General features: G+C 47.0%; 1 protein-coding gene across 2 annotated transcripts in view; it reads right to left on the reverse strand.

The window, feature by feature from the left end:
* Nucleotides 1–719: 719 nt before the first annotated feature.
* Nucleotides 720–21458, reverse strand: part of LOC139366484 (cysteine-rich and transmembrane domain-containing protein 1-like) — a 44358-nt gene continuing 23619 nt past the window's right edge. Inside the window, exons 2-3 of one of the 2 annotated variants that reach the window (XM_071103998.1) lie at nucleotides 21376–21458; nucleotides 720–3731 (exon numbers count right to left, since the gene is read on the reverse strand). The exon at nucleotides 21376–21458 is cut by the window's right edge and continues 253 nt beyond it. In XM_071103998.1, coding sequence (XP_070960099.1) covers nucleotides 3628–3731; nucleotides 21376–21458 — 187 coding nt within the window. In that variant the 3' untranslated portion in view covers nucleotides 720–3627. The remainder of the gene's footprint in view (nucleotides 3732–21375) is intronic. The other variant, XM_071103999.1, reaches the window with a different exon arrangement.

A 21458-nucleotide genomic window follows, 5' to 3' on the forward strand; every position in this document is an offset into this window, starting at 1 on the left:
CAATGCCATTGGAGGAATCCCGATGAATCCCAGAACATATTCCAGTCTGTGCTAGTAAAACAGTCCTGTAGTGTAGCATCCGCTAGTCACTTCCGTATTGAGCGAGGATTTAAGTTTTGCCTGCATTAAACTCACCGGCCACTAGGAGCGCCACTTCTGAATGAGCATTTTCTTGTTTGCTTATGGCCTTACACAGCTCGTTGAGTGTAGTCTTAGTGTCAGCATCGGTTTGTGGTGGCTACAAATACAGATGAGAACTCTCTTGGTAGATAGTGTGATCTACAGCTTATCATGAGGTATTCTACATCAGGCGAGCAATACCTCGAGACATCTTTAATACTAGACATCGCGCACCAGCAGTTACTGACACACATACCCCCGCCTTACCTGACATAACTGCTCTGTCCTGCCGATGCATGAGAAGCCAGACCGCTCTGTGTTATCCATGTCGTCATTTATCCTCATCTACTGCTGTAGTCTAAATCACGGTGGTTACACAAGACTCGCCAGCCAAGGTCACAGCAGTCCAGTGTGACTCCACAGCCAAGGTCACAGCACTCCAGTGGTATAAATAGACTCAGATCTATCCTGGAACCAATTACCAACCATAGAGATCTATAACACAGTCAACCTCTGCTACAGCAAGCACAGTAAAACACACAGACATACCCACAACTGATTGACTGAACACAGACCAGAGTGAAAGACACCAGACAATGTTGACTCTTTTTTGGGAATAATTTATTCTTAACGCAAGATTCTCATGTCAGGCAAAGGCATCTACATAACAAACATTCACTTTTTTTTATGTTTCATGTTCTCTCCTTCAAGGAATGAGAATATTAAAAATAACATAGCAATCAAATCATATTCATCCAGGATCTAGAAATGAACAGGGAAAAAACGTTGCAAGCATTGAACAGTAGTACTCAAACATTAAAATGTTCATTGTCATCGTCTTTAAAAAAAATGCATTCGATGCCAGCTCATAGGATTCATCCTAAGACAAACAGGAAACCACAGTAGCTGTTGTGCAAACATTAACGGAGAGGACAGTTCAAGCTTCAGCATGGTACAGCGGGGGCAGGGGGTTGGCAAGGGCCACTGTAGCTTACTGGCATCCAATGGTCTAGGTAGCCATGACAGATACGGTGCAGAGAGTCATTCGTTAGGGTGGTATAGGGTTTAGGGAATATGAGGTGGTATGACTAGAGGTTTGTTTGGGAGGATGGAGGGAGGCAGGAGAAGTACCTTAGGTAAGATGTTAAAGTGCCCAGGAGAGAGAGAGAGAGTGCATGGTGTGTGTGTGTGTGTGTGTGTGTGTGTGTGTGTGTGTGTTCGTTCGTGTATGTGTGTCATCTACAGTAGAACGCATGAGATATGAGTGCATATTGTGTGTGTGGTGTTTGAGAATTAATTTGTGTTCCACAAGAAGCAATATCTACAGTACAGTGCCTGAGATTTAGGGAAGGTATTGTAGCTAAACTGCTACAGAGGGGTTAGGTCAGGTGTAGGAGCACAAGGATAGATACATAGAGGTTATCAATATAATGCTACCATTGTTCAGGAGGCACAGGGGTTCAGGCTGGACGTTTGGGAAGGAAAGCAGGAGTGCAAGGGGTAAGGCTGATAGTTAGGGGGAGAGAGAAGGATTGAGGTGGACTAACAGGAAGTAAGGCCAGATGGAGGGACAGTGTAACAGGTAGGTTAGGGGTTAGACCTTAGGGGTTAGAGGTTAGGATAAAATGAGGGACTTTTTAATAACTTTCTTATTTCCCCCTAACCCTACCACAACTCCCCTAATTGAAGTAAACTAATGGACAACGATACTTAGGCTTCTACTTCCTGCCTATACATAATATCTACAATTTATGGACAATATATTTTACATTGGCATCCCAGCCTTCAGCTACACTCAACCCCTCCCATCTATATATAGATTTCCACTGTGCTGTGATGTTTCACAAAAGCTCTGAAACTTTATATACTCAGTTCCTTCAGTTTGTAAATTAAATTTTAAAAATTGTGCTAAGAGTATTATTACATTATTGATCAATTGACTATGACTTTTCAAATCACCCAGCAGTGCTATTTGCAGAGTTAGCTCCAGGTAAATGTTGCAATCTTTTTTGCCATTCCTGAACCTCTGACCAAAAACAAGCTACATCAGGGCAGTACCAAAACAAGTGATCTAATGACTGTCTCTTCACAGCAAAATCAGAAGAGATATATGACATTATGTTGGTTGCAAGAATTGTGGATAATAATTTAAATTGAAAAACTCTTATGTTTAGAATCCGGCGTTGTTTTGTGTATCAGTTCATAAACCAGGTACCATGGAATCAGTACATTGAAAATCTCCCAACTATTTATCAACCTTTATGGTGCAGCTGTCATTTTTTTGGTCCTTAAATGAAACTGTTATACTTTTTATTTATCACAATTTTCTTTAGACAATTTTGGTCTTTAATGCAGGGCCAACAGTCACGTTCCTTACCTCCCCTTTCCACAATGCTGCAATCAGTTGGTTGTAATTTTGGATAGAGCAGACATTTCCATATTTTGTTGTTAACTGCATGTGTGACATAATTCCACCAGTCCAATTTATGATATCATTTACGAAGATTATAACATTTTTAAGCCTTTTTTTTTTATCTGCTAGAGAATTTTCCTCGGGCTTGCCATTCAAAATAAGGTGGAATTTTTTTGCTCATATAATTGAATAAACAAGTCGTTAGGCCATAAGTAACTAAATAGGTGAATTAACAAGTCGTTAGGTGTAGGCAGGGCCATAAGTAAGTAAATAGGTCAACTGGGATATGACAAAAAAATTCAATCAGGGTAATTTTTCCACAAATAAACAGATGTTGTCCTTTCCATGGTAGCAAAATGGTATCTAATTTGGCTAACTTTCTATAAATATATATTGTATCGAGATCATTTCTTTCTTTTGGGATATGTATACCAAGTATGTCCACTACGTCGTCAGACCATTTTATTGGTAAACTACACGGTAATGTAAAAGTTGTCTTTTTTAGTGATCCAATACGTAATATGGTGCATTTATCATCATTCTGGTTGTAATCCAGAGGCTAGAAAAAGGTTCCACATCCTCTAGGAGGCTGTGCAGGGGTCCAAATTGCGTATTTAAAAGAAAACATGAATGATCAGCAATGACACCTTTGTTTTTAAACCCTGGATTTCGAGCCCCTTGATGTTATTGTTGGATCTGATTTTAATAGCTAACATTTTGATGGCCATAATAAATAGATATGCCGATAGTGGACAACCTTGTTTTACTCCTCTTGACAATGTAATACTTCCCGAGAAGTAGCCATTATTTGCTATTTTACACCTGGGGTTACTATACATAACTTTAAGCCATCTTATAAGAGACTCTCCAAAATTAAAATGGTCCAGGCATTTACATATAAATTCTGGTTGTACTTTATCAAAGGGCTTTTCAAAGTCCGCTATAAATACCAGGCCTGGTTTCCCAGATACTCATAGTGTTCTATTTCTCCCAGTACTTGTTTTCTATTACAGATGAGAGGAACTGTGGGTTAAGGGTTAGGAGGTAAAGGGTGAGGGTCAAAGCAGATAAGTGTAAATGTCAGGGGTCAGAGGTTATGTGAGCATGTCCCACAAGCAGCAGCAGCAGAGAGCCGTCCAACAGGCAGTCAGACACGTGTCTCCTGAATCATCTCTCCTTCTCTCCTCCACCACGTACACTAGAGGAAGGGAGGGATGGGGAGAGAAAGAGAGGAAAACATTCAAACCTTTACAACTGGCAGTAAAAAACATAATGTTTCATTGTCACATATACCAGATAGGTGCAATGAAATTAGGGTTATTAGCCCTGCTCAAGGGCACAGACAGATTTTTCACCTTGTCGGCTTGGGAACTCAAACCAGCGACCTTTCGGTTACTGGCCAAACGCTCTAACCGCTAGGCTACCTGTCGCCCTTGGAATACACAAGTCACACACACTTAGCCCTAACAACATACTCTTCTTGTTATCTTTGGTATATTTGCTGTTAATCATTAATGTGCACACACACACACACACACACACACACACACCTTACAAAGGCTGCCATCTGGAGTGAGTCAGGTCAGCTATGTGTTACCTGAGTGGCAAGGTACTACCCCAGTACAAAAGGGACTACTCTCTAGCAACAGTTGCCAGGCAGTAAGTTCGCTATGTTCATAACCAAGTGGAAAGGTGGTATTTACCAAATACGACTGGAAAGAAAACACTTGAAAGGAAAGGGGATACCTAGTCAGTTGTCCAACTGAATGTATTCAACTGAAATGTGTATTCGGCATTTAACCCAACCCCTCTGAATCAGAGAGGTGCAGAGGGCTGCCTTAATCGACATCCACGCCTTCGAATGGCCCCCCCAACTGGTAATTACGAGTGGAAAACTAATTTATCATCCGGAGTTCTGACGTCACCTACTAAGGAAAGGACCTTGATAACAGCATTTTTGGCAGTTTAATGCAGAAAACATTTATAAAAAGAAATCTATTAATATGGTTTTGGAACACTATACTTTGGCTACAAGCATGATACTGTAGCTATACTTTTTTTAGTTTATGGTTTAGGCCGCTTGCTGGCAATTAGCCAATCAGCATTTCTCATCAAGTTCAAAGGTGACCCGATTCAGGAAGCTGGGCGTATGTCCCAAGTCACGACTTCACAGGAGAGCCTTTTCAACGTATTATTATTATTCATTTTTTAATCAAAATATGTTTTTTTGGCAGAAATGCCTTCATGAACATCTGAACTTTCATGTGCCTTAAAATCAAACTTGTATGTCATCTGTAAATACGAATACAATTGTTAAATTACGAGCCTAGTTGGTTTAGCCACAGAGAAAGCCAGCAACCTTCCCGCTAGCCATGATTGGCTGAGATAATGAGTGGGCTGGACATGCCGAGAGATGAGTTTGGATTGGTCTGTGGTGTTGCATCTTGTGTCTATAAAATGACCTGAAATATGTTGCTACTGCTCTCAATAACATTGCTGCCCTGAATTTATCAGGTGCTATCGACAAAGGTCAGTGGGAAAAAGTTGTGATGGACTACTTTCTGGACAGCGATCGTACCATGCTATGCTGACTCTCTCTCACTCTTAAAATAACACGTTTTGAAATCAGTGGAACACAACCGGCCAAACAAGCTGTGCAAACTAAACGGAAACACAGGATGTTTTGTAAAAAGGGGTTGCAGTCTGTCGTGAAGCTTTCATCCATGTATACAGGTAAGAATCGAGCTACAGATTCAGATATTACACATTTCTAATTATGTCAGAAAGTTGTTTTCATTGCATACTAAAGCTTGCTGTTAGCTAGCCAGCTGGGGTTCGATGGCTGGCTTGCTAACTAACAATGAACCTAACATGAAGCTTTCATCCATGTATACAGTGTGGCATACGGCAGGGAGAGATGAGGGGAGTGGTTATTGATGGGAGATATCTGGCAGCCGGTTGGCTCCACCCCCGGGCCTTTTATGGACTTCCTGCCCCAACGAGGCAAGGCTGTCGCTCGTTAAACTAGGGGGTGCTTGGGTATAAAGGAAGCAGCAGCCTGCACAATGGGGCAGAGTAGGAGAGAACCAAGAGTATTATGAAGAGTGTGACATTACCACCATCTGTGTACCGGACCCGAGTGTGAGGATTACCCCTGGAAAACGGAATGGACAAAGAGAATGGCTTGTGGACTGAGTTGATCTCCTTGTACCAAAACTCCACATTTACGTTCTATTTGTGATACTGGTGCATGTTTTGGTATTGAACTTGATGTGGAAACCCTACACCCTTGAGCCTGCTACAACAGGTAAGAATCTAGCTACAGATTCAATGTTATTCATTTCTAATTTTGTCAGTTTTCAATGCTTGCTGTTAGCTAGCCAGCTGGAGTTCGATCGCTGGCTTGCTAACTAACAATGAACCAAACATTTAGGTTAACTTCAGCTTGCTATTACAATTGGTTTGTCAGTAGCCAACATTCCCTGTATGAACTGTCTGGTGATATCTCAGAATGCCATTTTGCATCTATAGTATATTGCTAAAATATTTGTATCTGGAATTTGTCTTTCAGCATTAATCAGTAGAACTGACTCTCCTCCACCAGTCATCAACAAGACAGCTGGCCCAAGCTAAGGCAGCAGCGCAGTCATCAACTACATGCACCATTTCTTCACCAACTACAGAGCTGGGAAAATACGTGTGAACCTGAGTTGTGAAAACGGCCAGAACAAGTTTGTGCTCTGGTATTGTGCCTGGTGGACCCGGCACAACCTCCACCAGTCTGGACCTCCACTTTCTGATCACAGGCCACACCAAGTTTGGCTGGTGCTTCGGGCTCATCAAGCAGCGCTTCAGAAAGACCAGAGTGAACACTGTCTGAGATTGCTGGTGTTGTGAAGGACAATACTGTGAGAGGGGTCAACATCCCACAGCTGGTTGGACTGGAGGATGGTTGGACTGGAGGATGGTAGGGTGCTGGTGGAAGGCAACTGGCAACACTTGCCTCTGTACTTCAGGCCGCTGCCACAGATCAAGCAGTACCAGTACGATGTTATTCTTATCTAAACTTGGGAGGTGAATTGCTGTTGTGCCGGGTTGTAGTGTCTTATTATTCCCTGTTTTCCAGCTTCGATGCTCTGGAGCCTGGTGTTGTAGTCAAGGAGTGTTCCGACTGTCGGGACCAGGTTTCAGCTGCTGCGCATCCTTCCTCCTTGCTCTGCCTGTAAAAGCACCATCTGAACTGGACACAGCTAGACAAATGCATGTTTTTGAGGAGATCAGGGAGTTTTGCAATGAAGAGGCTATGGACATCACATGCCCTGCACCAAAGTCAAGGACAGAAACAGGCTCTCTGAATATAGATTCCCTTGTTCATGCGTGTTTTGGACAGACCAGTTACCAGCACTATCTGCAGTGCCTCTATTCACATGACTCTCTCCTAACACACACCATACGTTGCTGCTATTTGTTTGTTATCCTGCTGCTCAGCCATTTTACCCCTGATTGTATGCATATAACTACCTCGTCTCCCACCCATATCATTATTGTACATGCTGTATATTTTATTTAGTTTGACACCATCTTTCTGATATTGCTACTATGCAAGTAACCATTTGGCTGTAACGTTTAACCTTCTGTAGAGACCATCCACTTAGCAAGATGTTGAGATATGACTATTGATGTGTGGTCGTAACATCACGTATGAAGTGTCCACCACACGCATCTGTTTATGTGCACCTCACTCAGGTTTCAACTCATGTATGGAATACTGTGATAAGTAATATGCACTGGTGTCAAAGGCATTTGGGCAGTGGTGTAAAAACTTGAATACTACTTAAGTAGTTTGTGGTATATATTTTTGTCTACATTTACTTCACTGCATTCATAAAGAAAATGTACTTTAACTTACATTTCCCTTGACACCCAAAAGTACTTGATACAAATTCACACTGTTCAAGAGAACATCCCTACTGCCTCTAATCTAGCCAACTCACTAAACACAAATGCTTAGTTTGTAAATTGGAGTTGGTACAATTTTGTTTTCTTCCCCTTTTGAAAATAGCTGTCTGGTTTAAGGAATTTGGAATGATGTCTACTTTTACAGACATGGGATGTGGCTGGGGCTCACAGCATTTATTTCACATGACCCATCAATTTAGACAAGTAACATTTACCTGGAATTGGTCCTTATTGTAGGCTACCCCTTTTAGTCTTAATCTTTACTTCACTGTTTAGCGCGCGACCTCACGTGTGAATCCTTAGAGACGGGTGGGAACAGGACTTGCAGGTATCAAAGGCCCTTTTCTCAAGTGAGTTTACAAGTTGATCTACTTTCCCATTGTTCCTCAATTGCAGTGTAAGATATACCATTTTGTAGCTCTGAGTCTCTACTTTTATTTTTTTGCTACATAAGACCAATTACAGCTGGTCAGTCACAAGCGAGTGAATGCATCCAACTGGTAAATTCCCACCTCCCACTTGGTTATGAATGCAGCATTCAAGTCCCATTGCCTGGCGAATAGTGGACTGCCACTAAGAAACCACTGAGAAAGTATCATCCAGGTAAACAAATACAGGGCCTGACTAAAGTCTGGAAAGTTACCTTTCTGATTTAGACAACACCCCTTTATATGACAACAAAAGCAGAAACTGATCTGGCTATCATGTGGTTAGCTACATCAACCTTCACCTTTAAGAACACACAATGGGATGCTGATATAAAAGAACCGTGCATTCAGAAAGTATTCAGACCCCTTGACTTTCTCCACGTTACAGCCTTATTCTAAAATGGATTAAATACAATTATTCAATCTACACACAACACCCCATAATGACAGAGCAAAAACAAGTTTAGATATTTTTGCAAATGTATAAAAAAAAAACTATTTACATAAGTATTCAGACCCTTTGTTATGAGACTTGAAACTGAGCTCAGGTGCATCCTGTTTCCATTGATCATCCTTGAGATGTTTCTCCAACTTGGAGTCCACCATGAGGCCGAAGGAATTGTCCACAGAGCTCTGAGACAGGATTGTGTCGAGGCACAGATCTGGGGAAATGTACCAAAAACATTTCTGCAGCATTGAAGGTCCCCAAGAACACAGTGGTCTTCATCATTTTTAAACTGGTAGAAGAAGTTTAGAACCACCAAGACTCTTCCTAGAGCTGGCCGCCCGGCCAAACTGAGCAATCGAGGGAGAAGGGCCTTCGTTAGGGAGCTGACCAGAACCCGATGGTCACTCTGACAGAGCTCTAGAGATGGGAGAACCTTCCAGAAGAACCACCATCTCTTCAGCACTCTACCTTTATGGTAGAGTGGCCAGCTCACCTGATTCACCTAGTCAAGGGCCTGAACCAGCTCACCTGATTCACCTAATCAAGGGCATGAACCAGCTCACCTGATTCACCTAGTCAAGGGCCTGAACCAGCTCACCTGATTCACCTAGTCAAGGGCCTGAACCAGCTCACCTGATTCACCTAGTCAAGGGTCTGAACCAGCTCATCTAGTCAAGGGCATGAACCAGCTCACCTGATTCACCTAGTCAAGGGCCTGAACCAGCTCACCTGATTCACCTAGTCAAGGGCCTGAACCAGCTCACCTGATTCACCTAGTCAAGGGTCTGAACCAGCTCACCTGATTCACCTAGTCAAGGGCCTGAACCAGCTCACCTGATTCACCTAGTCAAGGGCCTGAACCAGCTCACCTAGTCAAGGGCATGAACCAGCTCACCTGATTCACCTAGTCAAGGGTCTGAACCAGCTCACCTAGTCAAGGGCCTGAACCAGCTCACCTGATTCACCTAGTCAAGGGCATGAACCAGCTCACCTGATTCACCTAGGCAAGGGTCTGAACCAGCTCACCTAGTCAAGGGCCTGAACCAGCTCACCTGATTCACCTAGTCAAGGGCCTGAACCAGCTCACCTGATTCACCCAGTCAAGGGCCTGAACCAGCTCACCTGATTCACCTAGTCAAGGGCCTGAACCAGCTCACCTGATTCACCTAGTCAAGGGCATGAACCAGCTCACTTGATTCACCTAGTCAAGGGCCCGAACCAGCTCACCTGATTCACCTAGTCAAGGGCCTGAACCAGCTCACCTGATTCACCTAGTCAAGGGCATGAACCAGCTCACCTGATTCACCTAGTCAAGGGCCTGAACCAGCTCACCTGATTCACCTAGTCAAGGGCCTGAACCAGCTCACCTGATTCACCTAGTCAAGGGCTTGATGATTAGTTGACAAGTTCAATCTAGCTCTGTGCTAGCTCTGGAATATTTAATTTAATTAGGCAAGTCAGTTAAGAACAAATTCTTATTTACAATGACGGTCTACCCCTGGCCAAACCTGGATGACGCTGGGCCAATTGTGCGCAGCCCTATGGGACTACCAATCATGGCTGGTTGTGATAGAGGAACCAAACCAGGGTCTGTAGTGATGCTGCTAGCGCTAGCGGTGCCTTAGACCGCTGCACCACTCCCAAAGCACCTCCAGCGTCTTTGCATTCAGAGAAGTCAAGGTAGGGACCCCATTTAGTCGACTGGTTGATTATTTGGTCGATAGAGATTTCTTTAGTCAATCACAAGACATCCGTCTGATTTACGTCTGTCTGAGTGGACTAATCCATTGTGGAGGCCACGGGGGTGGGACAGTCCATCACTCTAAGACATGTGATACTGACATTGTATATGGTTATATTATGTTAAAATAATAGTGCAACACTAATAAATCTAATATTTTATAACAAATGTGCTTTGTCCATCATTAGATACGGTCGCTGTCCACCGTTCTGAAACAATCTTCAGTGTGCCGTAGAACTGGCACCTTTACCTATGTGCATAATACCGAAGTTAACCAGCATATTGGGATTGAGAACAATGTGGCGGAGGCCGCAGCAGAGACGAGGTGCATTAGGTGCATTAGACTACGTGCGTTAGGTGCATTAGACTAGGTGCATTAGGTGCATTAGACTAGGTGCATTAGGTGCATTAGACTAGGTGCATTAGCCTAATTGTCTAAGACAGTTGAGGAGAGAGGAAACCCCAATTTAATGAAGTCTATAATCAACTGTTAAATGTGCCTGGCTTCATAAATCCTCCATATACATACAGACATCTCCAGAAATAAGACAGATCCTGCTTCTGTTTCCTGTTTCCTGTTTGACTGTGTGTTTAATAACTTACTGATTCTGTGAACCTCATGCAGCAGCAAAATGTTGCATAAAGCAATTTCACAGATTTGGCCGTTTTAATCTTTGCTCTGCTGTAATCAAGGCTTTAAAATTATTTTTGTTAGAACAGTATTACTTACAATGTATTTAATGTTATTTACACTGTTCCAAACAGGCAGAACAATGATACTGTAACCTAACAGCACCAGTTTGTCACACATAATATACACACAGCTCTCACAACTATACCCTCCTTTTTCTTGATCTCCTTATTGTTATTATTACTGTTATTATGATAATAAGTCATGTCACTATCATTAGTGGTCTTTGTATAGTAGCCTTGTATAACCACCATGGAGCTGTAGGCCTAAGAGCACATCCTGTTTAGTCTCAATACCGTAACTTACTTAGGCCTATATTTCAATATACAGACTACTGTATAGATCAATCAATCATTCATTTGTTATTGCCGTCACACAGCATATGAGACATTCATGCTTTCAAATACGATCAAGCATTTTAGTTTTAAATTACATAACAAAGGGAGCTTTGAATAATTAGCATCAACAATAAACTGCAATTGACGATGTAACTGTTTTTAGTCTGCTGTAATAAAGGCTTTATATATATATATATATACACAGTGCCTTGCGAAAGTATTCGGCCCCCTTGAACTTTGCGACCTTTTGCCACATTTCAGGCTTCAAACATAAAGATATAAAACTGTATTTTTTTGTGAAGAATCAACAACAAGTGGGACACAATCATGAAGTGGAACGACATTTATTGGATATTTCAAACTTTTTTAACAAATCAAAAACTGAAAAATTGGGCGTGCAAAATTATTCAGCCCCTTTACTTTCAGTGCAGCAAACTCTCTCCAGAAGTTCAATAAGGATCTCTGAATGATCCAATGTTGACCTAAATGACTAATGAATCTAAATCTTTTTGTATCCAAATCCGGCTTTAAACTTCTTCACAACAGTATCTCGGACCTGCCTGGTGTGTTCCTTGTTCTTCATGATGCTCTCTGCGCTTTTAACGGACCTCTGAGACTATCACAGTGCAGGTGCATTTATACGGAGACTTGATTACACACAGGTGGATTGTATTTATCATCATTAGTCATTTAGGTCAACATTGGATCATTCAGAGATCCTTATTGAACTTCTGGAGAGAGTTTGCTGCACTGAAAGTAAAGGGGCTGAATAATTTTGCACGAACAATTTTTCAGTTTTTGATTTGTTAAAAAAGTTTGAAATATCCAATAAATGTCGTTCCACTTCATGATTGTGTCCCACTTGTTGTTGATTCTTCACAAAAAAATACAGTTTTATATCTTTATGTTTGAAGCCTGAAATGTGGCAAAAGGTCGCAAAGTTCAAGGGGGCCGAATACTTTCGCAAGGCACTGTATATTTTATTTTTTTATTAGAATAGACGCTGGTACACCTGTGTCATTTACACTGTTTCAAATGAAAAAAATAAAAAATATATATAAATATAATATTGTAATCTAACAGCAACTGTTTGGCACACATAACTCACACAGTGCTTGCTCATATACCCTCCTTTATCTGAATCTCCTGTAGTCTCCACAACTAAGGCAAATGTCTTCCACAGATCTGACTTCTCCTTTCCCTCCTGAGCAACCAGTAAACATTCACCCATTTCAAGTTCTTATTTCACGTCCTCTGCGTCCATTTTGCTGTCGACATTACTGTGTCCGGAGTTTGTCATAACCATTTTATTGATGTGATTATGATAGGTCAGGCCCTTTTTGTCACATGCATGCGATACTTACATGTTTTATGTAAAGACAGCAAGGGTTGAGGGAATGGGGTATGTTTTTTGTAAACAAATTAGGGATTTTGGTAACTTGGGATTTTGGTAACTTACTGTGCTGTGGTGCCTTTTTTTCACTGCAGTAGGGAGGAGAGTGAGACAACGTGTGCCAGTCACATAGGCACCTGCTATCATTTTCTTTTAACACAGTGTGACCATCAGGCTCTGAGTAATTTGTGCCTCTGAATTATTTAATCAAACAGTGTGCATAAAGCATCAGACAAGCTCAGTGCATATGTAGTTGATTTTATTCAAACACATAGGGTGTCTGTCTACATACGGAAAAATACGTTTAAACATTTCGACCAATCGATGACTCTCGGTCGACCACCATTTTTATATGGCAAACAATATCCTTATCCTTCCCTCTCATCTCCTTCTCCCTGTATTCTTCATCCCCTCTCTCTCCTCCTCCCTGTATTCTTCATCACCTCTCTCTCCTGCTCACCCCCCTCCTCTCCTCCTCCCTGTATTCTTCCTCACCCCTCTCCTCCTCCCTGTTTTCTTCCTCACCCCTTTCCTCTCCTTCTCCCTGTATTCTTCCTCTCCTTCTCCCTGTATTCTTCCTCTCCTTCTCCCTGTATTCTTCCTCCTCTCCTCTCTCTCCTTCTCCCTGTATTCTTCCTCCTCTCCTCCCTCTCCTTCTCCCTGTATTCTTCCCCCCCCTCTCCTCTCCTTCTCCCTGTATTCTTCCTCTCCTTCTCCCTGTATTCTTCCTCCCCCCTCTCCTCTCCTTCTCCCTGTATTCTTCCTCTCCTTCTCCCTGTATTCTTCCCCACCCCTCTCCTTCTCCCTGTATCCTTCCTCACCCCTCTCCTCCTCACCCCTCTCCTCTCCTTCTCCCTGTATTCTTCCTCACCCCTCTCCTCTCCCTGTATTCTTCCTCCCCTCCTCTCTCCTTTCTCTCCTCCTCACCCCTCTCCTTCTCCCTGTATTCTTCCTCACCCATCTCCTCTCCTGCTCCCTGTATTCTTCCTCCCCTCCTCTCTCCTTTCTCTCCTCCTCACCCCTCTACTTCTCCCTGTATTCTTCCTCCCCTCCTCTCTCCTTTCTCTCCTCCTCACCCCTCTCCTTCTCCCTGTATTCTTCCTCCCCTCTCTCCTTTCTCTCCTCCTCACCCCTCTCCCTGTATTCTTCCTCCCCTCTCCTTCTCACCCCTCTCCTGCTCCCTGTATTCTTCCTCCCCTCTCCTTCTCTCCTACTCACCCTCTCCTTCTCCCTGTATTCTTCCTCCCCTCTTCTCTCCTTTCTCTCCTCCTCACCCCTCTCCTTCTCCCTGTATTCTTCCTCCTCTCCTCCCTCTCCTTCTCCCTGTATTCTTCCTCTCCTTCTCCCTGTATTCTTCCTCCCCCCTCTCCTCCCCTTCTCCCTGTATTCTTCCTCTCCTTCTCCCTGTATTCTTCCTCCCCCTCTCCTCTCCTTCTCCCTGTATTCTTCCTCTCCTTCTCCCTGTATTCTTCCTCCCCCCTCTCCTCTCCTTCTCCCTGTATTCTTCCTCTCATCTCCCTGTATTCTTCCTCCCCCCTCCCTCTCCCTGTATTCTTCCTCTCCTTCACCCCCCTCTCCTCTCCTTCTCGCTGTATTCTTCCTCTCATTCTCCCTGTATTCTTCCTCCCCCCTCTCCTCTCCCTGTATTCCTCCTCTCCTTCTACCTGTATTCTTCCTCACCCCTCTCCTCTCCTTCTCCCTGTATCCTTCCTCACCCTCTCCTCCTCCTCCTCACCTCTCTCCTCTCCCTGTATTCTTCCTCCCCTCCTCTCTCCTTTCTCTCCTCCACACCCCTCTCCTTCTCCCTGTATTCTTCCTCTCCTTCTCCCTGTATTCTTCCTCCCCCCTCTCTCTCCTTCTCCCTGTATTCTTCCTCCTCTCCTCCCTCTCCTTCTCCCTGTATTCTTCCTCCCCCCTCTCCTCTCCTTCTCCCTGTATTATTCCTCTCCTTCTCCCTGTATTCTTCCTCCCCCCTCTCCTCTCCTTCTCCCTGTATTCTTCCTCACCCCTCTCCTCTCCTTCTCCCTGTATCCTTCCTCACCCCTCTCCTCCTCACCCCTCTCCTCTCCTTCTCCCTGTATTCTTCCTCACCCCTCTCCCTGTATTCTTCCTCCCCTCCTCTCTCCTTTCTCTCCTCCTCACCCCTCTCCTTCTCCCTGTATTCTTCCTCACCCATCTCCTCTCCTGCTCCCTGTATTCTTCCTCCCCTCCTCTCTCCTTTCTCTCCTCCTCACCCCTCTACTTCTCCCTGTATTCTTCCTCCCCTCCTCTCTCCTTTCTCTCCTCCCCACCCCTCTCCTTCTCCCTGTATCCTTCCTCACCCCTCTCCTCCTCACCCCTCTCCTCTCCTTCTCCCTGTATTCTTCCTCACCCCTCTCCTCTCCCTGTATTCTTCCTCCCCTCCTCTCTCCTTTCTCTCCTCCTCACCCCTCTCCTTCTCCCTGTATTCTTCCTCACCCATCTCCTCTCCTGCTCCCTGTATTCTTCCTCCCCTCCTCTCTCCTTTCTCTCCTCCTCACCCCTCTACTTCTCCCTGTATTCTTCCTCCCCTCCTCTCTCCTTTCTCTCCTCCTCACCCCTCTCCTTCTCCCTGTATTCTTCCTCCCCTCTCTCCTTTCTCTCCTCCTCACCCCTCTCCTTCTCCTTGTATTCTTCCTCCCCTCCTCTCTCCTTTCTCTCCTCCTCACCCCTCTCCCTGTATTCTTCCTCCCCTCTCCTTCTCACCCCTCTCCTGCTCCCTGTATTCTTCCTCCCCTCTCCTTCTCTCCTACTCACCCTCTCCTTCTCCCTGTATTCTTCCTCCCCTCTTCTCTCCTTTCTCTCCTCCTCACCCCTCTCCTTCTCCCTGTATTCTTCCTCCTCTCCTCCCTCTCCTTCTCCCTGTATTCTTCCTCTCCTTCTCCCTGTATTATTCCTCCCCCCTCTCCTTCTCCCTGTATTCTTCCTCCCCCTCTCCTCTCCTTCTCCCTGTATTCTTCCTCTCCTTCTCCCTGTATTCTTCCTCCCCCCTCTCCTCTCCTTCTCCCTGTATTCTTCCTCTCATCTCCCTGTATTCTTCCTCCCCCCTCCCTCTCCTTCTCCCTGTATTCTTCCTCTCCTTCACCCCCTCTCCTCTCCTTCTCCCTGTATTCTTCCTCTCATTCTCCCTGTATTCTTCCTCCCCCCTCTCCTCTCCCTGTATTCCTCCTCTCCTTCTACCTGTATTCTTCCTCACCCCTCTCCTCTCCTTCTCCCTGTATTATTCCTCTCCTTCTCCCTGTATTCTTCCTCCCCCCTCTCCTCTCCTTCTCCCTGTATTCTTCCTCACCCCTCTCCTCTCCTTCTCCCTGTATCCTTCCTCACCCCTCTCCTCCTCACCCCTCTCCTCTCCTTCTCCCTGTATTCTTCCTCACCCCTCTCCTCTCCCTGTATTCTTCCTCCCCTCCTCTCTCCTTTCTCTCCTCCTCACCCCTCTCCTTCTCCCTGTATTCTTCCTCACCCATCTCCTCTCCTGCTCCCTGTATTCTTCCTCCCCTCCTCTCTCCTTTCTCTCCTCCTCAACCCTCTACTTCTCCCTGTATTCTTCCTCCCCTCCTCTCTCCTTTCTCTCCTCCTCACCCCTCTCCTTCTCCCTGTATTCTTCCTCCCCTCTCCTTTCTCTCCTCCTCACCCCTCTCCTTCTCCCTGTATTCTTCCTCACCCCTCTCCTCTCCCTGTATTCTTCCTCCCCTCCTCTCTCCTTTCTCTCCTCCTCACCCCTCTCCTTCTCCCTGTATTCTTCCTCACCCATCTCCTCTCCTGCTCCCTGTATTCTTCCTCCCCTCCTCTCTCCTTTCTCTCCTCATCACCCCTCTACTTCTCCCTGTATTCTTCCTCCCCTCCTCTCTCCTTTCTCTCCTCCTCACCCCTCTCCTTCTCCCTGTATTCTTCCTCCCCTCTCCTTTCTCTCCTCCTCACCCCTCTCCTTCTCCTTGTATTCTTCCTCACCCCTCTCCTCTCCCTGTATTCTTCCTCCCCTCCTCTCTCCTTTCTCTCCTCCTCACCCCTCTCCCTGTATTCTTCCTCCCCTCTCCTTCTCACCCCTCTCCTTCTCCCTGTATTCTTCCTCCCCTCTCCTTCTCTCCTACTCACCCCTCTCCTTCTCCCTGTATTCTTCCTCCCCTCTTCTCTCCTTTCTCTCCTCCTCACCCCTCTCCTTCTCCCTGTATTCTTCCTCCCCTCTCTCCTTTCTCTCCTCCTCACCCCTCTCCTTCTCCCTGTATTCTTCCTCCTCTCCTCCCTCTCCTTCTCCCTGTATTCTTCCTCTCCTTCTCCCTGTATTCTTCCTCCCCCCTCTCCTCTCCTTCTCCCTGTATTCTTCCTCTCCTTCTCCCTGTATTCTTCCTCCCCCTCTCCTCTCCTTCTCCCTGTATTCTTCCTCTCCTTCTCCCTGTATTCTTCCTCCCCCCTCTCCTCTCCTTCTCCCTGTATTCTTCCTCTCATCTCCCTGTATTCTTCCTCCCCCCTCACTCTCCTTCTCCCTGTATTCTTCCTCTCCTTCTCCCCCCTCTCCTCTCCTTCTCCCTGTATTCTTCCTCTCATTCTCCCTGTATTCTTCCTCCCCCCTCTCCTCTCCCTGTATTCTTCCTCTCCTTCTCCCTGTATTCTTCGTCACCCCTCTCCTCTCCTTCTCCCTGTATCCTTCCTCACCCTCTCCTCCTCCTCCTCACCTCTCCCTGTATTCTTCCTCCCCTCCTCTCTCCTTTCTCTCATCCACACCCCTCTCCTTCTCCCTGTATTCTTCCTCTCCTTCTCCCTGTATTCTTCCTCCCCCCTCTCCTCTCCTTCTCCCTGTATTCTTCCTCTCCTTCTCCCTGTATTCTTCCTCCCCCCTCTCCTCTCCTCCTCCCTGTATCCTTCCTCACCCTCTCCTCTCCTCCTCACCCCTCTCCTCTCCCTGTATTCTTCCTCCCCTCCTCTCTCCTTTCTCTCCTCCACGCCCCTCTCCTTCTCCCTGTATTCTTCATCTCCTTCTCCCTGTATTCTTCCTCCCCCCTCTCCTCTCCTTCTCCCTGTATTCTTCCTCTCATCTCCCTGTATTCTTCCTCCCCCCTCCCTTTCCTTCTCCCTGTATTCTTCCTCTCCTTCTCCCTGTATTCTTCCTCCCCCTCTCATCTCCTTCTCCCTGTATTCTTCCTCTCCTTCTCCCTGTATTCTTCCTCACCCCTCTCCTCTCCTTCTCCCTGTATCCTTCCTCACCCTCTCCTCTCCTCCTCCTCCTCCTCCTCACCCCTCTCCTCTCCCTGTATTCTTCCTCCCCTCCTCTCTCCTTTCTCTCCTCCACACCCCTCTCCTTCTCCCTGCATTCTTCCTCTCCTTCTCCCTGTATTCTTCCTCCCCCCTCTCCTCTCCTCTCCTTCTCCCTGTATTCTTCCCCTCCTTCTCCCTGTATTCTTCCTCTCCTCTCCTTCTCCCTGTATTCTTCCTCACCCCTCTCCACTCCTTCTCCCTGTATCCTTCCTCACCCCTCTCCTCTCCTCCTCCCTGTATTCTTCCTCACCCCTCTCCTCTCCCTGTATTCTTCCTCCCCTCCTCTCTCCTTTCTCTCCTCTCGTTCTCCCTGTATTCTTCCTCCCCTCCTCTCTCCTTTCTCTCCTCCACACCCCTCTCCTTCTCCCTGTATTCTTCCTCTCCTTCTCCCTGTATTCTTCCTCTCCTTCTCCCTGTATTCTTCCTCCCCCCTCTCCTCTCCTTCTCCCTGTATTCTTCCTCTCCTTCTCCCTGTATTCTTCCTCCCCCCTCTCCTCTCCTTCTCCCTGTATTCTTCCTCACCCCTCTCCACTCCTTCTCCCTGTATCCTTCCTCACCCCTCTCCTCTCCTCCTCCCTGTATTCTTCCTCACCCCTCTCCTCTCCCTGTATTCTTCCTCCCCTCCTCTCTCCTTTCTCTCCTCCTCACCCCTCTCCTTCTCCCTGTATTCTTCCTCACCCCCTCCCTGTATTCTTCCTCCCCTCCTCTCTCCTTTCTCTCCTCCTCACCCCTCTCCTTCTCCCTGTATTCTTCCACCCCTCCTCTCTCCTTTCTCTCCTCCTCACCCCTCTCCTTCTCCCTGTATTCTTCCTCCCCTCCTCTCTCCTTTCTCTCCTCCTCACCCCTCTCCTTGTATTCTTCCTCCCCTCCTCTCTCCTTTCTCTCCTCCTCACCCCTCTCCTTCTCCCTGTATTCTTCCTCTCCTTCTCCCTGTATTCTTCCTCCCCCCTCTCCTCTCCTTCTCCCTGTATTCTTCCTCTCATCTCCCTGTATTCTTCCTCCCCCCTCACTCTCCTTCTCCCTGTATTCTTCCTCTCCTTCTCCCCCCTCTCCTCTCCTTCTCCCTGTATTCTTCCTCTCATTCTCCCTGTATTCTTCCTCCCCCCTCTCCTCTCCCTGTATTCTTCCTCTCCTTCTCCCTGTATTCTTCGTCACCCCTCTCCTCTCCTTCTCCCTGTATCCTTCCTCACCCTCTCCTCCTCCTCCTCACCTCTCTCCTCTCCCTGTATTCTTCCTCCCCTCCTCTCTCCTTTCTCTCATCCACACCCCTCTCCTTCTCCCTGTATTCTTCCTCTCCTTCTCCCTGTATTCTTCCTCCCCCCTCTCCTCTCCTTCTCCCTGTATTCTTCCTCTCCTTCTCCCTGTATTCTTCCTCCCCCCTCTCCTCTCCTCCTCCCTGTATCCTTCCTCACCCTCTCCTCTCCTCCTCACCCCTCTCCTCTCCCTGTATTCTTCCTCCCCTCCTCTCTCCTTTCTCTCCTCCACGCCCCTCTCCTTCTCCCTCTATTCTTCCTCTCCTTCTCCCTGTATTCTTCCTCCCCCTCTCCTCTCCTTCTCCCTGTATTCTTCCTCCCCCCTCCCTCTCCTTCTCCCTGTATTCTTCCTCTCCTTCTCCCCCCTCTCCTCTCCTTCTCCCTGTATTCTTCCTCTCCTTCTCCCTGTATTCTTCCTCCCCCCTCTCATCTCCTTCTCCCTGTATTCTTCCTCTCCTTCTCCCTGTATTCTTCCTCACCCCTCTCCTCTCCTTCTCCCTGTATCCTTCCTCACCCTCTCCTCCTCCTCACCCCTCTCCTCTCCCTGTATTCTTCCTCCCCTCCTCTCTCCTTTCTCTCCTTCTCCCTGTATTCTTCCTCTCCTTCTCCCCCCTCTCCTCTCCTTCTCCCTGTATTCTTCCTCTCCTTCTCCCTGTATTCTTCCTCCCCCCTCTCATCTCCTTCTCCCTGTATTCTTCCTCTCCTTCTCCCTGTATTCTTCCTCACCCCTCTCCTCTCCTTCTCCCTGTATCCTTCCTCACCCTCTCCTCCTCCTCACCCCTCTCCTCTCCCTGTATTCTTCCTCCCCTCCTCTCTCCTTTCTCTCCTCCACACCCCTCTCCTTCTCCCTGCATTCTTCCTCTCCTTCTCCCTGTATTCTTCCTCCCCCCTCTCCTCTCCTTCTCCCTGTATTCTTCCCCTCCTTCTCCCTGTATTCTTCCTCCCCCCTCTCCTCCTCCCTGTATTCTTCCTCACCCCTCTCCACTCCTTCTCCCTGTATTCTTCCTCACCCCTCTCCTCTCCTCCTCCCTGTATTCTTCCTCACCCCTCTCCTCTCCCTGTATTCTTCCTCCCCTCCTCTCTCCTTTCTCTCCTCTCGTTCTCCCTGTATTCTTCCTCACCCCTCTCCTTCTCCCTGTATTCTTCCTCCCCTCCTCTCTCCTTTCTCTCCTCCACACCCCTCTCCTTCTCCCTGTATTCTTCCTCTCCTTCTCCCTGTATTCTTCCTCTCCTTCTCCCTGTATTCTTCCTCCCCCTCTCCTCTCCTTCTCCCTGTATTCTTCCTCTCCTTCTCCCTGTATTCTTCCTCCCCCCTCTCCTCTCCTTCTCCCTGTATTCTTCCTCACCCCTCTCCACTCCTTCTCCCTGTATCCTTCCTCACCCCTCTCCTCTCCTCCTCCCTGTATTCTTCCTCACCCCTCTCCTCTCCCTGTATTCTTCCTCCCCTCCTCACCCCTCTCCTTCTCCCTGTATTCTTCCTCCCCTCCTCCTCACCCCACTCCTTCTCCCTGTATTCTTCCTCCCCTCCTCTCTCCTTTCTCTCCTCCTCACCCCTCTCCTTCTCCCTGTATTCTTCCTCCTCTCCTCCCTCTCCTTCTCCCTGTATTCTTCCTCCTCTCCTCTCTCGCCTTCTCCCTGTATTCTTCCTCCCCCCTCTCCTCTCCTTCTCCCTGTATTCTTCCTCCCCTCTTCTCCTCCTCCCTGTATTCTTCCTCCCCCCTCTCCTCTCCTTCTCCTTGTATTCTTCCTCTCCTTCTCCATGTATTCTTCCTCACCCCTCTCCTCTCCTCCTCCCTGTATTCTTCCTCCCCCCTCTCCTCCTCCCTGTATTCTTCCTCTCCTTCTCCCTGTATTCTTCCTCACCCCTCTCCTCTCCTTCTCCCTGTATCCTTCCTCTCCTCCTCCTCCTCACCCCTCTCTTCTCTTTCTCCCTGTATTCTTCCTCACCCCTCTCCTCTCCCTGTATTCTTCCTCCCCTCCTCTCTCCTTTCTCTCCTCCTCACCCCTCTCCTTCTCCCTGTATTCTTCCTCACCCCTCTCCTCTCCTTCTCCCTGTATTCTTCCTCCCCTCCTCCCTCTCCTCCTCACCCCTCTCCTTCTCCCTGTATTCTTCCTCCCCTCCTCTCTCCTTTCTCTCCTCCTCACCTTCTCCCTGTATTCTTCCTCCCCTCCTCTCTCCTTTCTCTCCTCCTTACCCCTCTCCTTCTTCCTGTATTCTTCCTCCCCTCCTCTCTCCTTTCTCTCCTCCTCACCCCTCTCCTTCTCCCGCTTCTTTTCCTCCCCTCACCCATCTTCCACTCTCCTCATTCTCCCTCCCTTTCACCTGTGTTTTTAGGTGCCTCTCCATACATGGGTCCTGGGGGTGGTCCTCCTTGCCATCCAAACTGGGGCTGTCCAGGGTAGCCC

The sequence above is a fragment of the Oncorhynchus clarkii genome, chromosome 14 (genome assembly GCF_045791955.1).
Source record: "Oncorhynchus clarkii lewisi isolate Uvic-CL-2024 chromosome 14, UVic_Ocla_1.0, whole genome shotgun sequence".
Classification (NCBI taxonomy): Eukaryota; Metazoa; Chordata; class Actinopteri; order Salmoniformes; family Salmonidae; genus Oncorhynchus; species Oncorhynchus clarkii.